Here is a 21,069-nt window from a genome sequence, read left to right as displayed (position 1 = left end):
CTTTACATAATGAGACAGTCTGCTTGTACATTACACTAATGCCAGGACTATTCTCTTGGAGAGCACCTAGGATTTTGTTCCCTGCTGCTCCAGCTCAAAACCTGACTCATGGTTTCTACATCATTCCATTTATTTGTTCCTGCTTAGAGAATGACAGAATGAGCAAACAAACTTGAACTTGATTGATGCCATGTCCACCACTGGAGGAAGGCAGCTGGAGCAGTTTTCCACCTCTCAGACTCTGACTTGTTACTTCAAGTGCTCATACCTATTGGGCTTCTTAAGAAGGATGTGCATTAAGCCTGTCTCCTCTCAATCTATCCCAGACCTTAGTTTTTCTTAGCTCTGTGCATGTTTTGTCAACTCTATTTAGAATTCATACCTGCACACCAGAATGACCAGGGGCTTTTTTTTCATCCAAATGTGCCAAAAATGCCATACCTCTTTTTGCTAAAGTCTACTTTAGCAACAGGCTCTCATGTGGGATCATCAGTGAACTTAATAGAACACTAGAAAGAAGGCATTGCTGACCCTTTTTATCAACAGCCAGACTGATGCTCGGAGTGGTAGGTAACCAACCCCGGGCACATGGTGAAGCAGAGTTGGGAAGCCCAAACCTAATGTGTCCCAGGGCTGTAAAAAACTGTGTTGTTGGGGTTGGTCTGGTGCTGTGTATTCAAATGCTGACTTCAGTACCTTGAGACCTGGCTGCTGCCCTGCCACAGGCATTGTGAAGTTGAATTATCCCATCTACCCACGTGATGAACAGGAATGTTCCCCAGTTATCCTTGCATGGCTGATTAAAAGGCCTGCAGTTGGGCAGGGCAGGGCAAGGTTTGAGGGCTTTGGGCATAGAGGATCATGGGAGAAGGAAACAAAAGAGGAGGAGAAAGGAGTGAGAGGCCACCATGAGTTAGGGGGAGAGAGAAGCACATGGCCAGCATGGATGGAGGAATTGGCCCAGATGACGAATAAGCAAGTATTTATGGAATTATGGAAAGGAAGCAGCCTGGGATGGGGCTGGGAGGTAAAGGTAGTTTAGAGGGTTAATATCTGCCTTGCCTCAGGTAAGATGAGGCTATTCTAAAATCTATCAGGTGTCTGTGTCTTTTATTGAGTGTGATAGCGGGTTTGATATTCCCCTGTAATAATTATAGGGCTAATAATAATCATTATTAGACCATACCATTAAATTAATAGCAATGCTGTGTAAATGACAGCAAGAAGTAATTCTGTACTATAAGCCGAATGGTTTTTATACTTCTACTTGATTGTTTGTCCTTCTTTGAGACAGGGTCTCTCTGTGTAGCCTTGGCTGTCTTAAAACTCGGTATATAGACCAGGCTGAGTTTGAACTCACAGAGATCCTCCTTCTGCCTTCTTCCAGTATTGGAATTAACCACCATGCCTGGCAGTTTTTATACTTCTGAATGATTGTAAAAATAGCACAAAGAAAAGTTCTGTTCCATGACATGTGAAAGTACATGAAATTCAAGTGCCATTGTTCCTACATGAAGTTTCGTTGAGGTACAACCATTTCCATTCATTTACATACATCTGTGGCCACAGAACTGAGTAATTGTGAAAGGCCATATGGGCTACAAAGCCTGAGCTTTTTACTAACTGGTGTTTTATAGAGATTCTTGGCCAACCTCAGCCTTACAAGTCAGAAGCATTCCTTTCACATTTGTGGAGATTAGGTAGTCTGCTTCCAAGCACTTGGATGGAGTGATAGCCTGTGTGTGTGGCCTGGAACTTAAAACTCAACCTCTTACTCTGAAAGGGGGAGTTCACATCGACTTTTCCCTCTGACTAAGAGTTGACTCTCTTCAGCACTCCAAGGAAAGGCCTTCTTCTTCCTCCGTGCCTGTCAGTTTTCTTTACATGTTTGGTGAGACCCGTGAAAGAGATGTTGACCCTAAGAGTTATATATAATAAAAGTTGACCTTGAATTACAGGATCACGGCAATTTTTAGAGATGGGTTTCTACAGAGAAAATAATTGTTTCTAAGACAACCAGGGTAGAGTAGAGAACACTTGAGAGCATCCTCACCTTTCTCAGTGATGAACTATGACATATGTAGTTAGGAAATAGGTTTCTTGCAAGAAGTCTAATAAAACTGACAATTAAGATCAACTGTACAATTAATTCACATTTCACTGATGTTGTTTCCTGCTCCCAATGGTTTAAATGATTCAAAGCCACAGAACATAGCCACAGAACAGACAGAAAAAGAGAGTTCAAGTGGCCTCATAAAGACATGGCATGCCTAGAATATCTTGTGCAAAGCAAGAGGGTCCCTGGCCTGCTCGGTGGGGCCTGCCCTTGCTGCTGGCTCAGTTCACTTGCGTTTGAGGACTTGAGTGGTTACAAACACTTGCATGGAGGACATTCACATGGCCACGGCCACATTCACAGCATTGTGTGAGGCATTTTCTTTCTCTTTTCTGTCCTTTCTTCTTTTTCTCTCCCCTGGATATTAACCCCTTCGTTGGCAGAGAAGACAAAGAAACTCAAACAACATGCTAATCAGAAATATGCAGATCACATTTTGTATCATTGAACATTGATCATGAGCCTGTCAGTAGGGCCCTATGCTTAGTAAAGTTCATTCATTCATTCCTCCTGAGCGCCTGCTAATGGCTAAGCACTGGGTTACTCAAGCCAGCTGGAACAGGTATGATCTTCACTTGCAGCCTAGAGGGGAAGGGCTAGCTTATCAGTTAGCAGAGGAAATGGAGGCAAGTGGAACTTTGATGAGGGACTCCAGCGGAAAGGGGCATGGGGATGCAGAACCAGGAAGCCCGGCATTGTTTGAGAGCCCACCTTGGGAAACACCATTCAGTATTTAGGTCTCTATGCCAATAACAGTGGGGAAGTTATTAAAGAGGTTTACATCAGAAAATGTAAGACTTACGTGTCTAGCATCTCAGTCCTGCTGCCTAGTGGAAGGTGAATGAAAGAGGGACAAATTACATGTGTTGGCATCAGAGAAACCATTGCAAACATCCAGATAGGAGTTTGCTTGCCGGTATGGTAAAAGTACATAGGAATTGGTCAGGGCCTTGGGAATTACCAGGAGGTCAAGTTGGCAGGCCATAGGTGTTGACTATGTTTGGCAAGGGATATTGGCGACCAGAAAGTTGGGGATGCCACTTGCTGAGATGGGGGAAAGGATGGTCCTTCTTGGTGGGGTAGAGGCCACACTAGAAGGATGGTAAATTTGACTACAAGTTGCTTTAGAAGAGGGCAAGTAGCACTACCAAATGTACATTGAACTTGTTTCTGGAACTCAGAGTAGTCACCACAGCTGTGGGAACATTGTGCTGTTGCTTCTGCATTGAGACGTTCCTCAGTCCAGGCCAGAAATGTCCTCTTTCTCAACTAGAATAACCTTGCCTTCTGGGGACCCTGCAGCTCTCAGCTCTCTGTCACCGGGCTCTCTGCCTTCTCAGTCCCAGATAGCAACAGGTTTGGCCCTCTTCCCGTGCCTCTTCCTATGCAGATGACAACTGTCTGAAGGCTGGCTGCCTCCCAACATTTTTATAATCTACCTCTGTTCTACCTCTACTTCCCGGCATGTAGCCCAGCTATCTAGCACCCAAGTATTAGGAGTAGGTAAATAAGATAACAGCCCATATGGGTTCATTGTACGTGTGCATACTGTGGTAGCTCGACTATTGGCTATCTGTTGCCCCTTTCGGATGATCAGAAGGGTGGTTATGCTCTTTATGGAGAATGACCATCATCACTACTGCTGGACCCTGGTCAGCAGCAGGTACCAAATGCCAAAGGAGTATTGCAAGATACTATAGAGCATGGAAAATGGCCTCTCAGGAGAGCCTGTTTCACTGTGATGACTGTATTAGAAGGCATATGCAAAACCTGTAAGTTGACAAGACTTGGACCAAGGGGGCATGGATTTGCAAGGGTCTCCCATCAAGATGGACATGGTCCTGGCCACGAGAGGGCAATGGTGATACCTTGTATAGAAGAAGTAAGTGTATCCCATTACATCTTTATTGACCACTTGTCCCTCAGCATGAAACGTGGAGAATTTAGATATAAGACAAAATGTAAGTGATGCTCCCAGAAGGTCTCTTTAAATTCACTAAATTTCACAAGGCCCTGAAAAGGCACACTGAGAAATTCCACTCCAAATTCCACTAATTTCCCCTCTTACATTCAGAAGAGGGGACTAGTACAAACCAAAAGCTGTAGACTCTCGCCTTTTGTATTAGTGGATACATAGAAAGCCAAACTTGGGTGCAACACTTGCTGTTTCCCACAGTGTGCTTACTGTGCCCTTGTTAAACTGTTAGCATTGTTGCTGATTTGACTGAGGTACCTGAACTTCCTCCCCAATGTCTGGAATTCTCTTCAGGTTTTTCCAGAGTTTGCCCCAAAGCACTGACACTTCGTGTTTTTCATTGACTGTCAAACAGAAATGGTCCTCTGCCTCCTGCTGCTGTGATCACCCTCCAACAGAGCCTACAGCACACAGGGACCTGCCAGGGCAGGGGCTGCCAGGAGGAGCACACGGTGGGCTGCAGAGGCTGGGGCGGTCCAGTGCTCCCTCAGCAGATAGCTGTGGCCGCCTCAAGCCTTGACACTTTTATTGCTTTTTAAGCCTGGGAAGGAAATATAAAACTTCTCTCCTTACCATAAACAACACCGCTTCTTCCCAAACAGCTTGCTGTAAAACTATTAGACCAGCTGTCAGTTTTCACCTTCTTATTTTATAGGCATGAAAGCAAAAGGGATCCAGTGACCACGATAAAGTCGAATGGTAAGAAATAAACAGACACCAATTTTCACGCCTCATCTTACACAAAAGAGTTACGTTGTATATTTGTCTCCTGTGTCCTTGTGTGAGGACTGTGATCTGTCCTTTGCGCCCAAAGACAACTCACGCAGATGCGCGTGAACAAGACCTTCCGTGGAAGGAGCGGGGAGGTGGCACGGCCCGCAGTGCTAGTGCAGCGTATTTAGAATTGATCAGCAGAATCGGTGCTTTCTACCTACAGGGTGCTTCGCATCTCTTTCCCTGGCCTCTGGGCAGCACCTGCAGTATCTATTGCTCATAGCTGGTAGGCCTCAGGCAGCTACCCTTACCAGTTTCTTCGCATCCAGTCCCTCCTGTTCCTACCTGGCCACTAGCATTTTAAACTTGATTGACTCTATTCACTTGCTACTTAATATTTGCCAGCATCTTTCACCAAGCACAGCAGAGAATATATATTTTCTCCAGTGGTATTCCTGGTTCCAGTTCTTTCCTTGCAAGGCCATATCCCCTTCTGGGGTTGCTTTACTGCTACCTTTGCTCATGTTCTTTTTTTTTTTTTAAAGATTTATTTATTTATTATGTCTACAGTATTCTGTCTGCAGTAAAGCTGCAAGCCAGAGGAAGATACCACATCTCATTTTAGATGGTTGTGAGCCACCATGTGGCTGCTGGGAATTGAACTCAGGACCTCTGGAAGAGCAACCAGTGCTCTTAACCTCTGAGCCATCTCTCTAGCCCCCATGTTGTTCTTTTTATATGAAGTTCTTTTTCTTTTTTTCTTGGAACTCTCAGCACCTTTTCATCCTTCAACACCCAACCTGCAACAATGTTCTAGTCCTTCTCCCACGGGCACGCTGGGGCACTTCCCTCCCATGCCTGGGAGGGAATAGCACAGTACTTGCCTAGCACGAGATAGAGGAGCCACTGTGGTGGCCCGCAGCAGCAGCAGGATGCTCATTCCCAGGCTAGTGTCAACTACGTAAGACCCTGTGGTAGTTTGTGTGAGAATGGCTCTCACAGGCTTATGCATTTGAATGTTCAGTCCTGCGTTAGTGGAACAACTCTGGTCACCTTTCCTCCCATCCCTCACTAGTAGTAATGGAGAGCACAGGTATGAATCAGGTGCCTGGGTGTAAATGAGCTGGACCACCACTGACACCGTGATTGTGGCCTGATTCCTACCCTCTTTCAGCTTCCATTTGTACAGTAATGTGCAGACAGTAATAGTATTCTAAGCAGGCTGTGAGAGGATCAGCTGGGGCCCTACAAAAGAAGCCATCTAAGAGCTGGAAGGTTATTCTCTGTAGACGTCAGTTCTCTGATTGTCAAGGCAGAAGGTGCTCTTGCTGCTCTACCACAACCTCTCAGCTGCCTAGACGTCACCTCAGCTCCAACTGGCAGATGTGCCCATGGCCTTCTACATGAGACAGTTATATCTCTGCCCCAGGGCTTTTGCTGGCCACACAAGCATGCCCAGCCCTTACAGGGAGCCAGAGAGTTGGCTGCTATGATTGGGAAATAATGGATGGGTAAACACTGTCTTACTATTTACTGGACACGATGAGGAAAGCTCTACAAAGTCTCTCAGGAGATCCTCTGAAGGACAGAATCCCAGTTGTTCACTGCCAGTGCCCATATCTCTCACCAGCTTCCTCTCTTCCTGGGTCACTCTCCCATTCTTCTTACCATAGGTACTAAGAGCACCTCCCAAATATGATGATAGATGTTCAGATCAACCAATCATCTGTGTATTACTCCACCAAGTCTTTTCCTTTTCTGATCAGCTCTTACAAAAACCCAAACAGGGAGATAAAGAGTGAAGCAGCAGCCATGGTGGGGGAGTGTCATTCCAGGTAGCCTAGGTTTTAATGTCTGTTCTAGAATAAAGAGGTGGACAGAATGGAAGAGCAGAAGAGCATTCTGCAAGGATTGCCTACAATCCAATGCAAAGGATCTAGCATGAAATACGTACATTTGTACAGGTGGCACAGTGCTCTTAGACCTTCAGCAGACCAGTGTTCCAATGAAGCAGTTTCCTTGCTGTTTTGAAAACCCGCTATCAGAGTGCAAAAATTAACAAGTTGTGTGCTTTTCTTTTCCAGCTTTCTGGGGAGAGTCTGATGACAGCAACTCTGAAATTGAAGCTGCCCTACGTCCTAGAGACCATGACATGTCTGATGATTTTGACGATTTTTATGACACATAAGCTGTTACATGCTGGAAATAAAGTCTTCAGACAAACTGTCACTATGTTCATGTGTAATTCCCAGCATACACATATTCTTCTAAGTTTTCTAGTTGTTAAGGGGAAAATAGACAATAATTCAAGTGATATTGCATGATAGGAATGTGAATAGGGGCCGGGAAGTAGTTGAATAGCACAGTACTTGCCTAGCACGAGATAGGGTCCCGAGTACTGGGGAGTGCTCTGGGGAGCCACTGTGGTGGCCCGCAGCAACAGCAGGATGCTCATTCCCAGGCTAGTGTCAACTACGTAAGACCCTATGGTAGTTTGTGTGAGAATGGCTCTCACAGGCTTATGCATTTGAATGTTCAGTCCTGCGTTAGTGGAACTGTTTGGGAAGGGGTGAAAGGTGTGGCCTTGTTGGATGAGGTGGGTCCCTGGAGGTGGGATTTGAGGTTTCAAAAGCCCATGCCATCACCAGTTAGCATGCTCTCTTCCTTGCTTCCTGGTTGTATGTCAACGTGTGAGCTCTCAGCCACTGCTCCAGTGCCATGCCTGCCTGCTGGCTGGCAGGTCGCCAGTCAGGATGGTCAGACTCCATTACTCTCTGGAATCATAAGCCCCAAATTAAATGCTTTCTTTTATAAGTTGCTTTGATCATGATGTTTTGTCTCAGCAGTAGAAAAGTTCCTAAGATGGGCCCTGTCTCAAATGGACATAGGGTTTGACTAGGCATTGCTTCAAAGATACAGTTAGCCAGTAAGGACATTAAAGCTATTAGTCTTTGGGAAAATGCAAGCCAAAAACCACACAGAGATCCCACTAGGACCCTGAAGAGACAAGTGTTAGTGCAGATGTGAAGAAGCCATACAGGCTGTTCGTAGAGCTGGATAGGATATAGTACAGCAGGTTTGGAGAAAAGCTCTCAAACACAGATGGCTGTGTGACCTGGCTGTTCCGCTGCAGGAGAAATGGTATCTACCCCTGTTGCAGTAAATTAAAAAAAAATATATGAGTGTTGGGCTTATTAGCCCTAAGATTATCACAGCAGTGTCATCTAACCCGCCATCACAAATACTAAGACGCAGACTCCTGTTAGATTCTATAATTGCCTTATTTACCTTGGGCCAGGCAGATACTTCACCTTTGCTGGCTCAGTAACCTCACCATCCATCTTCCAGCCCTGACCCAATGCCATCCACATTAATCCTCCTCATCTGGTCTACCTTCTGCCCATAACCCCATGGTACTTGCTTGTATTCTTCATCTGGGCTTCTTCACGCCATACTGTTGTCTTTTTCTCTCTGCCCACATGGTGGTGTGGTTTTGTTTTTGTTTTTCCTCTACATTACGCATTGTGGCGTCCTCCCTCTCTTCCTGACCGTCTGTCTCCTGTGAACCTAAAGCCTGGGAACCTTAGCCACACCTACCCCTTTCTGCCCTGCCCAGGCATAGGCTATTTAATCAACCAATCAGGTATGTCTTAGGCGGGTTTATAAAACAAGGCTGGGTGTAATCAGATCTTGAGGGCCAGTAACATCAGACCAACCTCCAGCATGCCCCAAAACATGTTTTTAAATGTCCATAGAAGTATTATTCATAGCAACTAAAATGTGGAAATAAATAGCCATCAACTGGTAAGTGATAAATGGGGGTCTGTCCACATAGTGGAATGTCAGCACTCCCTAGAAAGGAATGGAAACTGATACGTGCCACATGGGCAAACCTTGAGCATACTGACTGGAGGCCCACATAGCGAAGCAGGACATGAATTTACCTTAGCATGGGAGAAATTCCAGGAGGAAAAAGTACTAAATGTGAAAAGGTAAACTTGAATTTTTTTTTTTTAAGAAAAAAAGGGTACTATAACTATGACTTTGTAGAAAAGGAGAATTAACAGAGATTAAAACGCACAAACTCAAGAAGAGAAAGCATCAATAATATCATTACTTTAAAAGTTTTGGGTGGCAAAATTGCTACCAATGTAAGCATATAAATCATTGTTGAAACACTGAGATTTGTAAGATAGCTGTTTACCAAAATCTGCAAAGATCAAAGAGAAACATACAACTCAATGGAAAAATCAAAGTGTCCGAAGAAATTTCTAGAAAACACAATCAGACGTAATGAGGAAACCAAATGTATGATGTGATCATCTCCAAAAACAAGTACACAGTCAGACACTGTCTCGTACCCAACAGACTGGAAGGTTGGAGGACATTGCAGTGTGTGCTGAGGGCTTCAGCAACCGTACTTACTGCACTAAGGAACGTGGACAGCATGCTTCCCACTCCTGATGTAAACTCTGGAACAGTGGTTAGTGGTTCTCAACCCGTGGGCCGCCGACCTCTTTGGGGTTGAACAACCCTTTCACTGGGGCTGCATATCACATATTTATCACATACTTATAATAGGATTCATAACAACAAAAATACATTTATGAAGTCGCAACAAAAATAATTCTTATCAGGCAGATCTCTGTGAGTTGGAGGCCGGCCTGGTCTACAAAGAGTGCAGGGCAGCCAAGGCTACACAGAGAAATCCTGTCTCAAAAAGAACCCCAAACTACAATTTCACGGTCGGGTTCACCACAACATGAATGGGGTTAAAGGGTCGCAGCGCTCAGAAGGTCGAGAACTGCTGCTCTGGAACTTTACTATCCCACACAGTTGCTACCAGCCATGAGGGACTTTTGACTACTTGAGATGTGACTAATCTACATCAGGAAATATATACATTCATTAAAATTCATGAAAGTTTATTAATTTTACAGCGGACCTTTATTAAAATGGTTATGTTGGATATGTTGGGTTAAAGCATAGCATTTAAGGTCCAGCGAAAGTCAGGTGGTGGTGGTGCACGCCTTTAATCTCCACACTTGGAAGGCAGAAGCAGGTAGATTTCCGAGTTGGAGGCCAGCCTTGTCTACAGAGCAGGTCCAGGACAGCCAGAGCTACACAAAGAAACCCTGTCTCAAAAAATAAAATATAAATAAATAAAATAAAAATCAGCTCAGTCGGGGAAGGTTGTTGATACCAAGAACGATGACCCGAGTTTGATCTCTGGGTTCCACAGGGTAAAAGAACCATTTCTCAAAGGTGATCCTCTAACCTCAGCACGTTCCATGACACGTGCAGTAGCCACACACACACACACACACACACATTAGTGATATGTATATATCACTACTTCTTTTTCTTCCAGTTTCTTGTTATATCTTTAAGGCATTTCTTGGAAGGTGTTAAATGACATATGTGACTTGCTCTTAAAATTTTCTTATTCTACAGTAGGCCACAGCCACTCACTTTAAAGAGCTCTCAAAAGAAGCAGGTAACAGTCAGGTCAGTGCTGTTTGGAACAGCAGAAATTGGGAAAAGTTAGTGCCTCCAGTAAGAAAGCGATGAGAAGGACTGTTCATGGCTGGAGGCTGGGGAGCTGGATCAGTTGATAAGAGCACTTGTTGCACAAACAGGAGGTTCTGAGCCTGGATCCCAGCACCCACACAAAAAGCCAAGTGTGCTGACACGCACAGCTAGCCCCAGGAAACAGGAAGATTGTTAGGATGTGGTGGCCTTGAGCATAGCTCCACATTCAAGTGGAGATACCCCATCTCAAGGGAATAAGGGTGAGAGTGATGGAGCAAGACACTTGACATCCTTCTGTAGCCTCCACGTTTATAACTAGGCCTGTACGCCTCCCCTCACATGTATGCACATGCCACACACATACATCATACATAAGTACTTGCATACATACACACAATTAATTAAAAAGAGAAACACATTGCTGAATGGTTTATACCATTTGTAAAGTAAGTACGACACAAGGGAAGGACTCCTGACTACAAGCACTGTGGGTGACACTGAAATTTTGACATCAGCCACTCAGAATAAAAAATGACTGAGAGGAGGCAGCTTCCACACGTGGAGGAATTTGGGGATCCACTAACTCTATTTGTCCTGTGTTTTGTTTTCTATACATGCACAATTGCTAAATCATCCTTTTTCTTAAGTTGTGGTGAGGGCTGGGTTGTAGCTGTGTTGGCAGAGTGCTTGCCTAGCATGCATGAAGCCCTGGTTCAATCCTCAGCATGACATAAAATCAGTCATGGTGATGTTTGCCTGTAACCCAGCACTTGGGAGGTGGAGGCGGTAGTATTGGGAGCTCAGAGGAATCCTTGGCTACCTGGTGAGTTTGAGCCCAGCCTGGGCTATGTGAGACCCTGTTTCAAAAAGACAAAAAAATAAAACTATTACAAAACACATAAAATTTACCATCTTAACCGTTGGTAGGTATATAGTGTTATGCACGCTCACCTTTAAAACTGACACCTGTGTTATACTGTAGCTTCTGTTCACCTCTTTCATGACCATGTTTTAAATTTCTGTTTGATGAGTCTTCCCACTCTAGGTGTCTTGACATCTATCAGTCAGACACCTGTCCCTTCCTGAGGCTGGAGAACTTTCTGTCCCAGTTACAGATGGTTTTATGTAGTTGTTTGTCCGTGGTTGAACAGCCGGGCTGCTTCCACCGTCTGACTTGTGACGAATGCTGCTCTGACCATAAGTGTACAGGTATCTCTTTGATGTTCCTGGTTTCTTTTTCACTCTACAGAGTGGGCATATCCAGAAGTAGTTGCTAGATCATATAACAATTTGAATTTTTTTTTACATTGCTTGAGAGTCCTGTCCGTCTTACCCACCTCAATTTCTCCAGAAACTGGGTGAAGATCACCCAGTTTCAAAGGCTTGAAAATTGTAACCCGAAATGATGACTGCTGATCTGGACACAGGTGGTGCTGAACAGCAGGTGGAGCTGGAATGAAAAGCCGTTACTCGGTGTCAAAACTCCAGCACACTTAAAAGAGTAGATGCAATTAAGGAAAAAAATCTGACACTAGAGTCAGAAAACCAAGTTCTTGGGCAATGTATAGAAAACCTCATGTCTGCTTGTAATGTTTATCTCCTTGATACAAAAAGCAAAAGAAAGTAAAGTGTCTGTCTGTGGAGTTGCTGCTCTTTTTCAAAACCTTGGGTAGGATCTAAGGTTGTAGTGTCTATGTTTGCTTTCTAGAGTGTTTCTGATGGTGTCAGAGCCAAGTTAATTGCTACCAGAGGACTCCTTGAGTTTGTGTGTTTTGTTAATTACGGGAATGTACAAAGGTAGTGAATTTATAATTATAATTACCGTGTTTATCAAACTGATTTAGTACTTTCTTTTATCATATGCCTAGTTAGTAAAATATACAAGAAATAACCATGTTGTCAAGAAGTCATCAAAACCATGAGTGCATAGCTCTGTACACTACCCACCTCTCCTGCCTTGCTTCCATCTGCTTCTTTCTTTCCATCTCCTTTCCTAAAAGTGACTTGAATAGTTATCACCTAGTAACATGAGAAGCTACAGCCATAAAGTCTTACTAACGCAACTGCCAAAACGTGGGATGAACATGCCAAAGTGGACAAGGAAAAGCCCACAAAGCCTTAACCCTACACAAAGACCTACAGGTAACTGAGGAAAGCCGGAAGTGGAAGAGGTGGTCATCCCCAGGGAAGAGCACACCAATTGGTTGTCTGGTGTCAAACAGTCAGCCCTAAAGGCACACATTGCAAATAACATTATATGGACTCAACAAGTGATGTCTGGAAACATATATGTATGCAATAACAATTAATGCAAAAAGAGGCCATAAAGCTGAAGGAGAGTGGGGAGGGCTGTCTGGGAGGGTTTGGAGGGAAGAATGGGGGAGATATTGTAATTAGGCTAAGGGTAGATGAAACAGTCCATCCTACAGGGCCGCTCCTTAAAACTAAGGGAATGACATAAAACGTCAGAAAGTGTCTGAAACTGAGCAGATTCACTAGACTTCACCAATCAAAATTACATAAGCACTTAGGACTCTGAGAGCCTCAATCCTGCTGAGCTTCCTGGCAGTGGCTCAGCCCAGCTGAACTACCTGAGGAGTCACTCTCGAACCTGCCATTCCACAGTTTTGAGAAACCACCAGATTTCCAGCTTTTGTGAGCTGTCATCCATGACGGGTGATCTTCTGGTGATGCAACTGACTTCGAGTCACGGTTGCTCCTGTAAGTAAACTCTCACCCATACTCTTAAGAAACTTTCCATAATAAAACAATGGTTCACCAAGCTAGAATTTGGTGGCATCCTAACTTTCATCTGTCATTGACTCCCTATCTGGAGTGAGTAAACATTTCTTCACATCCTCTCAGGCATATGTCATACAATTGTTTTCAACAGAGAAACCCAATTCCAAGGTGAATTCAGTAAACCACTTAAGTTCCTTGAATCCTGTTCCTAGGAACCCAGCCCCATAACTGCCCGCACCTTATCAAGGCATAAATCCTATGAAGATAAGTCTGTGTTGGAGAACATAAGCCCCAAACAGTTGCCTGTATTTGCTACCACTAAATCTCAAACGTTATTCTCAAGTGTTTCATTTTAATTGTTATTCTACTTTTAAATTCTTTTAAAGTGGTCAGTGTGCCACCCTGCCCTCTCTGACGTTCTCTGTTACCATCGGGTTTGCTATGCTTAGCCTTTAGTTGTGTTACTGACTGACAAGATTCATTTGGGCTCCAGTTCTTTCTTCATCTTTTCCTCATTCTTCATCTTTTCCTCAAATAACAACAAAAGACAAAACCAAGCAACTGCAAATCCTAACAGCTTTTTTTTAATTCTCAAGCTTCTGTCCACTTTCAATATCCCTGTCACCGATAGTTGTGTCCTTAGCAAAGTGTTCTGGTGACAGTCAGATTTCATTGGATCAGTTGGATAAAGCCAGCAGAAACACATTAAAAATGATTGCAATAATTCTAGCTCCAAATCCAGGCAGATAAGAACGATATTACTCAATAACTTAACTTGGGTGACAGAACTTGTCCAATGGAAAGGCTTATTGGTATTCAGCAGCTAAGATTTCAAGTCCAGCTGCTTTAGGTAATGGCTGTAGATATTTGCTTCAAAATCATCTGGAAATCTCTGGCTCCTTGAGGTAGCCCCCTGTAAGTCTTTTGGAAAGACATGGTGTCATCGTGTACCTCCCTCCGCTAATGTTTTCTATTTCCTCAGGCCAGGCCAGCCATTGACACAGAGACTAATATTTGATGACAGATGGCTCTGGTAAGTCCATATCTCACTTTTGGAATGCAAGTGATAAGCACGTTCCTCTAGAGCCTTGTTTATTATACTAGTATTGTGCGCAAACTCATTAGATGGAAAGCATTCTGCCTGTCAGCTTCGTCTGACTCTTCCCCAGCTGTCATGCTGGCAGCTCAGAGATGGTGACAGATGATACTGACGGACGTTACCTTTGCCATCTCTTGCTTTCCCAAATTTAAAGCTACTCAACTAGGAGAACATGTTGGAAAAAAACTAGGGAGCCACTGTGCAGTGTGCTGCATTTAATCATCACAGTGGTCACTAAATGGCACTCAGGGGGTCCTGCTGGCAGGCCTTCCTAGCACTGGCAAGTGCACGCACGACCACCACATAAAATCAACCCAAATCTGACAGCATTACTCCCCCCAGTCCCACAAGGATGCTGCCAGTGTCACATGTGGCCTGGGCTCTGGCTGAGGACCAGTCTTGCTCCTCTCTCAAATATGCCTGCATCCAGTCTCAATGCACAAACGCTTCTCATTGGCATTCTGCAATGGTATAGTAGTCATTTATTCAACCACTCATTCCATAGAGCATTCATCAGCAAGGAAGAGTGCCAGACTCTACTCTAGGCCAGATACAGAAAGATGAATTTGATGTCTGCCCTCGTGGGCTTGCCTGTCTCACAGGGAAAGAAAAGTAGATGACCTGAATGTGAATTGTTTAGAGTAGTGTTTCAGCTGCTAGGACAAATGGGTAATCAAATGCAGCCAAATACATATACTCGGGGAATACTGGTTCTCTAATCACAGGTTCATCCTAGGGTTAGCAGGTGGCTCTGTTCACTTGTTTTAGACAGACTTCAGAACTCAAGCTGTAGTTCTTTCCATCTTGCTGCTCTTCCACCATCTCCAGGGTACCAAAGTGGTTTATGTTGTCAAGCTGGGCCATAGGTGATAAAAGTTGATGTCCTAGAAAAGAGAGGTCCTTCTCGTGTTCTGGTGAGTAGCAATAGCTTGCTTAAAATATGTCCAGAAGCCATCTTCATCTGGGTACATGCTGCTATGAAGAGAAAGGAATTTTGCTGGGCAACTGACAGTCCAACACATCATGCATTGTATTTCTCAGAGTTGAAAGAGGAACATTCCCAGAGAGGATGAGCCACGGAGTGATTAAATGTTCAAGTTCAGGACCAGACAAATGTACACTGCGATCCTAGAAGCTGGCACATATCTGACATCTGAAGACACTTAGATTGCCTAGAATGCCTGTGAATAGCTAATATCAGGCTTAGGTAAGGACATAGCCTTTGGGCTGAATCTCAAAAGGCCAGAGTTCAGCAAGAGCACAGCTGGAAACTGAGTCTCCTTGGGCATGGATGAGCCACCAGATGTGCAAAATCTGCACATCGTTTTTCCCATAAGTGACTAGAGTTTTCTCCCACCACAAGCTAGCGCTCTGTCTCTCTGTGAAAGCAACACCTGAGGATGTAAGCACAAATGAACTGAAGTTTGTGTGACAGTCCAAGCCAGGAGCTAAGAAGACAGCCACAACAGACCCCAAGATCACACAGATCATCACCTCAGAATGTAGGCCACGTTATTGCAGTTCATTCCAGGTCTGGCTCGTATAGTTCTCCCAGGCCGAGAGGCTCTTCAGGGATCCCAGGTCTGCTGAGCATGGAAAATGCTCTTCTGTGGCCTTCAATCAATGGCCTTTTCCACAGGTCACGAAGACTTTGTGAGCAGTGCGCTGTTCTTCTGTCTTCTCTCTCACTGAAGCCTTCCCCAACTTCCGGCAAAACTGTTTCCTTGGGAAGAAGAAGGTAAACTCCTCGGGTCCCATTTTGGATTAAGGAGAGGGGCTGCCTAGCCCAAGGGTTACCGTACCATCCTTTATCCTTTTATTCTTTTTTTTTTTTCTAAATCCACATTTAACAGTTTTACATAGCAACAGGTTTCCACATGACTCTTTCACGAATCCTTGGTTTTGATTAACTCCCTCACCTCCTCCTCTCCTTCCCCTCCAACCCCATCCTCGCTTAAACATGTCTACCCCTGTATTCCTTCCTCTACTTTCGTATCACATGATGTTCTACTATCCCCATCCTTAGTGCCTTCTCCCATTCATCACCCCTGTCTAGGTCCTTGTCCTATTTAAACATACAAATCTGAAATTTCAAACCCAGGATCCATATACGAGAGAGAAACAGCAATTGTCTCTCTGAGCCTGGGTCAGTTCCATCTATTTTTCCGCATCATTCACAATTTCATTTTTTATTATGGCAGAATGAAATTCTATGTGTCACATTTCCATTATCCACTCATTTGTTCATGGACATCTCAGCCACTTCCATAGTCTAGCTATTGTGCATAGAGCTGTAATGAACAGGATGAGCAAGTATCTCTGTGATAGGATGTAGAGTCCTTTGGGTGTCTGTCTAGGAGTGGTGTGGCTAAGTCATACGGTAATTCCATTGTAGATTTTTGAGAAACCTCCACACTGATTTCTGTATTGGCTGCACCAGTTTGTACTTCCACCAACAATGAATGAGGATTTTCCTTCTCACACATCATTTGCCAGCCTTTGTTGTTCTTTGTTTTCTTGATAATCATTCTGACTAGGGTGAATTGGAATCTAAAAGCAATTTTAACTTGTATTTGCCTCCCAACTAGGGATGTTGAATACCATTTATTGGCCATTTGTATTTCTTCTTTTAGGAATTCTGTGTTCAGCCACACAACCTGTCTTTTAATTGGAGTATTAATGTTTAGGCTTGTTTTGTATATTCTAGATATTAATCCTCTGTCATGTGTATAACTGGTAAAGATGTTTCTCCCTTTCAGTGGACTTCCTCTTCACTCCCCTAACCTTATTCTTTGCTGTAAAGCCTTTTAATTTCATGGGATCCGATTTATCAGTTGTTGGCAGTATTTCCTGGATAACTAGCATCTCACTCAGAAAGTTCTTACCTGTGCCTATATCTTGAAGTGTTTTCCTTTCTTTTTCCTCTAGCAGTTTTAAGTTTCAGTTGTTTCATTAAGGTCTTTAATATACATGAAGTTGATTTTTGTGTAGGATGAGAGATAAGTATCTAGTTTCATTCTTTTACATATAGACATCCAATTTTCCCAACACATTTGTTAAAAAGGTTCTCTTTTCTCCAGTGAGTAGTTTTTGGCTCAAAAAACATATGGCTATAGCTGCACAAGTTTATATCTGAATTTTTCTATTCTGTTTCATTAATGTGTGTGCATGTGTGTGTGTGTGTGTGTGTGTGTGTGTTACACACCTTGAAATCAGGTATGATACCTCCAGCTTTCCACCATCCCCTCAGGATTACTTTGTCTACCAGGGAATATTGTGGTTCCAAGTACTTTTTTATTATTTTATTTTATTTGTTTTTTTTTTTTTTTAAACAGAGTTTCTTTGTGTAGCCTGGACTTGCTTTGTAGACCAGGCTGGCCTCAAACTCACAAAGATCTGCCTGCCTCTGCCTGCCTGAGTGCTGGATTACAGGCGTGCACCCAGTTGGTTCCAAGTAACTTTTAAAATTATTTTGGAGCTGAAGAGATGACTCAGTGGTGAAGAGCATGCACGGCTCTTGCAGAGGACACAAGTTCAGTGCCCAGTACCTTCAGATCACAAACGGGTATAACTACAGCTCCAGGGGCTCTGACAACCTCTTCTGGACGCCAAAGGTACACATGCACATGACTCCAGTCCCAAAGCACACAGGATCAGAAATCACCTTTTAAATGATTTGTCTGTTCCCGTGAAGGGTGGCAGGAGAATTTTGAGGTGAATTGCTCCAAGTCTCTGCAGATCACAAAACTGCCATTTTTTTCTTTCTTTCTTTCTTTCTTTCTTTCTTTCTTTCTTTCTTTCTTTCTTTCTTTCTTTCTCTCTCTCTCTCTCTCTCTCCCTCTCTTTCTTTTCTTTCTTTCTTCTCATTAGTTACATTTTATTAATTCTGTATCCCAGCTGTATCCCGCTCCCTCATTCCCTTCCAAACCTTCCCTCCCTCCCTGATCTCCTCCCCGGCCCTTTCCAAGTCCACTGATTGGGGGGACCTCCTCCCCTTTCATCTGACCCTGTTTTATCAGGTATCTTCAGGACTGGCTGCAAAGTCCTCCTCTGTGGCCTAGCAGGACTGCTCCTCCCTTGTGGGGTGGGGAGGTCAAAGAGCCTGCCATTGAGTTCGTGTCAGAAATAGTCCCTGTTTCCCTTACTATGGGAAACCAACTGGTTACTGAGCTACCACGGGCTACATCCGAGCAGAGGTTCTAGGTTATATCTATAGATGGTCCTTGGTGGAGTGTCAGTCTCAGAAAAGACCCCTGTGCCCAGATATATTTGGTCCTTGTGGAGCTCCTATCCTTTCCACATCATACTAACTCCCCTTCTTTCATATGATTCCCTGCACTCTGCCGAAGGTTTAGTTCTGAGTCTTAGTATCTGCTTTGATACACTTCTAGGTAGAGTCTTTCAGGGGCCCTCTGCGGTAGGCTTCTGCCCTGTTACTTGTTTTCTCCTACGTCCAGTGCACCACGCATTTGTCTTTCTAAGTGAGGATTGATCATCTTACCCTGGATCCTCTTTCTTGTTTATCTTCTTTAGGTGGATAGATTTCATTTACCATTTTCACAATATTGACTCATCCACACAATGAACATGGAAAGTCTTTTCATCTCCTAGTGGATTCTTCATTTTCCCTCCTGGGTTGTTTAGAAAGTTTCATGCAGGGCTCTTTCTGATCCCTACTTATGCTTCTTCCAACTTGACTTTCGTGTGTGTGTGTGTGTGTGTGTGTGTGTGTGTGTGTGTGAATCATAAGTGGGGTTGTTTCCCTTATTTCTTTCTGGACATGTCTGGTCTTGTGTTAATTGTGTATCCTGCCACTTTGCTGAAAGTGTTTACACATTGCAGGGATTTTCTGGCCGAGTCTTACTGTACTACCTTTTGGTTTTGTTTTGTTTGGGGGGGTTGAGAGAGAGTTTCTCTGCATAGCCTTGGCTGCCCTGGACTCACTTTTGTAGACCATGATAGCCTTGAACTCACAGAGATCCCCCTGCCTCTGCCTCCCCAAGTGCTGGGATTGGAGGCGTGCAGCACCTTTCTAGTTTTTCATGTTTGGTACTTTTCACTACAGTACTATGTGAGGGCTTCTTTTTTGGTCCTGCGTACTTGGCGTTCTATGTGCCTCCGATGCCTGGGCAGACCCCTCTAACAATAGGGCTGGGAAACTTTTGCCTCAGTTTTATTGAGTATATCTTCTATGCTTTTGGTATGGAGGTCTTCTCTTCTTTCTATGGCCATAATTGCAGATTTGGTCTTTTTATGATATCCCAAAGCTCTCATGTGTTCTGATCATGTATTTGAAAAATGTATCAGCATCCTTAACTAAATATGTCAGTTCTTCCCCTTTGTCTTCAACCTAGGACATTCTTCCCTTTGGCTACTCCATTCAGTTGGTAAGGCTTTCTGTTGAGCTTTCTACTTAATTGATCACATTGTTCATTTCCAGCATTTCATATGGATTTGCCTTGAGCAGTTCTTTTTTTTCCCTCCTCTACTTTTTGTATACATGTCTGTGCGACATGCGCATTTCCACAGGTGTATATGTGTGGGGGCTAGAGGTCGATGTTAGGTGTCTATTCTGTACTCACCAGTCACTTCCCCATCTGTAGCTCTGCTTTGGACTTGGCGTGTTCTCCTCTCACGGATCTCTGGACGTTATCCTGCTTTGACTGATGGCCCTTTGTATGGACCGATTGCCTTCATACTCTTTGAAGCTGTCTAATGAAATGCATTTTGCTCAAAGAATCTCTCTTCTCTGAAATCATCAAAATGAAACTGTCCTAGTAGAAGAGCCGGCAGGGGAACACACTGAAAGGAGCCTCAAAGAACTGTGTGGAATGCTGAACATGTTCTGGACTTACAACAGCAATTACATGACCACTGATTCTGTTATCTATTTCTGAAAAGTAAACTGTCCTCAAACTTATTTATCTAAAACAACTGTATATCTCAGGAGTCTTGTGGAAGAGGAACTCAAACAGGATACAGTGGAGACTGAAGTCTGTGATGCCTGGAGCCTCAGCTGAAAATCTTGAAGGCCCTGGGGCTGACATTTTCTGGTTATGTACTCACACCCAAACCTTGGCACAGCTGCTTCTGTGCATAAATCTGTTTCCTGACCCTGCAGCAAAATACCTGAAATAATAACTTATAAAGTAGAGGTCTTTATTTTGGCTCATGGTTTCAGAGTTTCCCACACATGGCACTTGGTCCTGTTGTCTTGGGCCTGTGGCTTTACAGTACATCATGTAGGAACATCTAGAGGTTGTTCACTCTTCACCTTATGGTGTCCAGGAAGGAACAGGGAGGGAGAGATAGGAAGGGGCCTGCATTCCAACATCCTCTTCAGAGACACATTCTCCAGAGTCCCAATTTCTTCCGTGTACGCCTCACCTCGCTAGAGCCACATCACCTTCTTATAGTGCTATGGACTGGCTGCCAGACAGTTAACACATGAAACTGTTGGGTGTCTCAGAAGCAAAGTACAGCAAGCTGTCAGCAAGAGCATCTGCACAGCATTTCTCCTTGTGACTTCCTGACTTCCTTTACAGCACGGTGAACGGACTTTGAGGAGCAAAGGGAGGGATGGAAAGACAGAAGGATAGATGCAAAGGAGGGAAGAATGGAGACAGAAGAAAGGAGAAGGGAAGACCATAGGGAAAAAGAGGGAGAGAACGTGAATGAGAAATGCTTCTAGGTAAAGTCAATGTTGAGTTGTCTAACTTAGTTTTAGAAATTATATTACATGAAAGAAAGTCAGTAAAGCCAGTTCAGATTTGAGAGAAAGAAGTGCTGGAGAAAGTGGCCTATAATTTGCATACTTGTTTTAATTTTTATTTCTCTTTTTAGACTTATTTTTATTCTATGTATTTGGGTGCTTTGTCTGTGTGTATGCCT

At 43.8% G+C, this 21,069-nt stretch overlaps 1 protein-coding gene and 1 pseudogene across 2 annotated transcripts in view; both read left to right on the top strand.

The window, feature by feature from the left end:
* The window catches only part of Kiz (kizuna centrosomal protein), a 97,020-nt gene extending 89,986 nt beyond the window's left edge, over positions 1 to 7,034 (top strand). For both annotated transcript variants that reach the window (XM_021646296.2, XM_021646294.2), the window contains 2 exons: positions 4,747 to 4,790; positions 6,890 to 7,034. In XM_021646296.2, coding sequence (XP_021501971.1) covers positions 4,747 to 4,790; positions 6,890 to 6,993 — 148 coding nt within the window. In that variant the 3' untranslated portion in view covers positions 6,994 to 7,034. The remainder of the gene's footprint in view (positions 1 to 4,746; positions 4,791 to 6,889) is intronic.
* Positions 7,035 to 11,739: 4,705 nt separating this feature from the next.
* Positions 11,740 to 11,964, top strand: LOC110553978 (short coiled-coil protein-like; annotated as a pseudogene).
* Positions 11,965 to 21,069: the final 9,105 nt, after the last annotated feature.

This window comes from Meriones unguiculatus, chromosome 4 (assembly GCF_030254825.1).
Source record: "Meriones unguiculatus strain TT.TT164.6M chromosome 4, Bangor_MerUng_6.1, whole genome shotgun sequence".
NCBI lineage: Eukaryota > Metazoa > Chordata > Mammalia > Rodentia > Muridae > Meriones > Meriones unguiculatus.
This window is presented reverse-complemented; position numbering and strand designations above follow the sequence as displayed.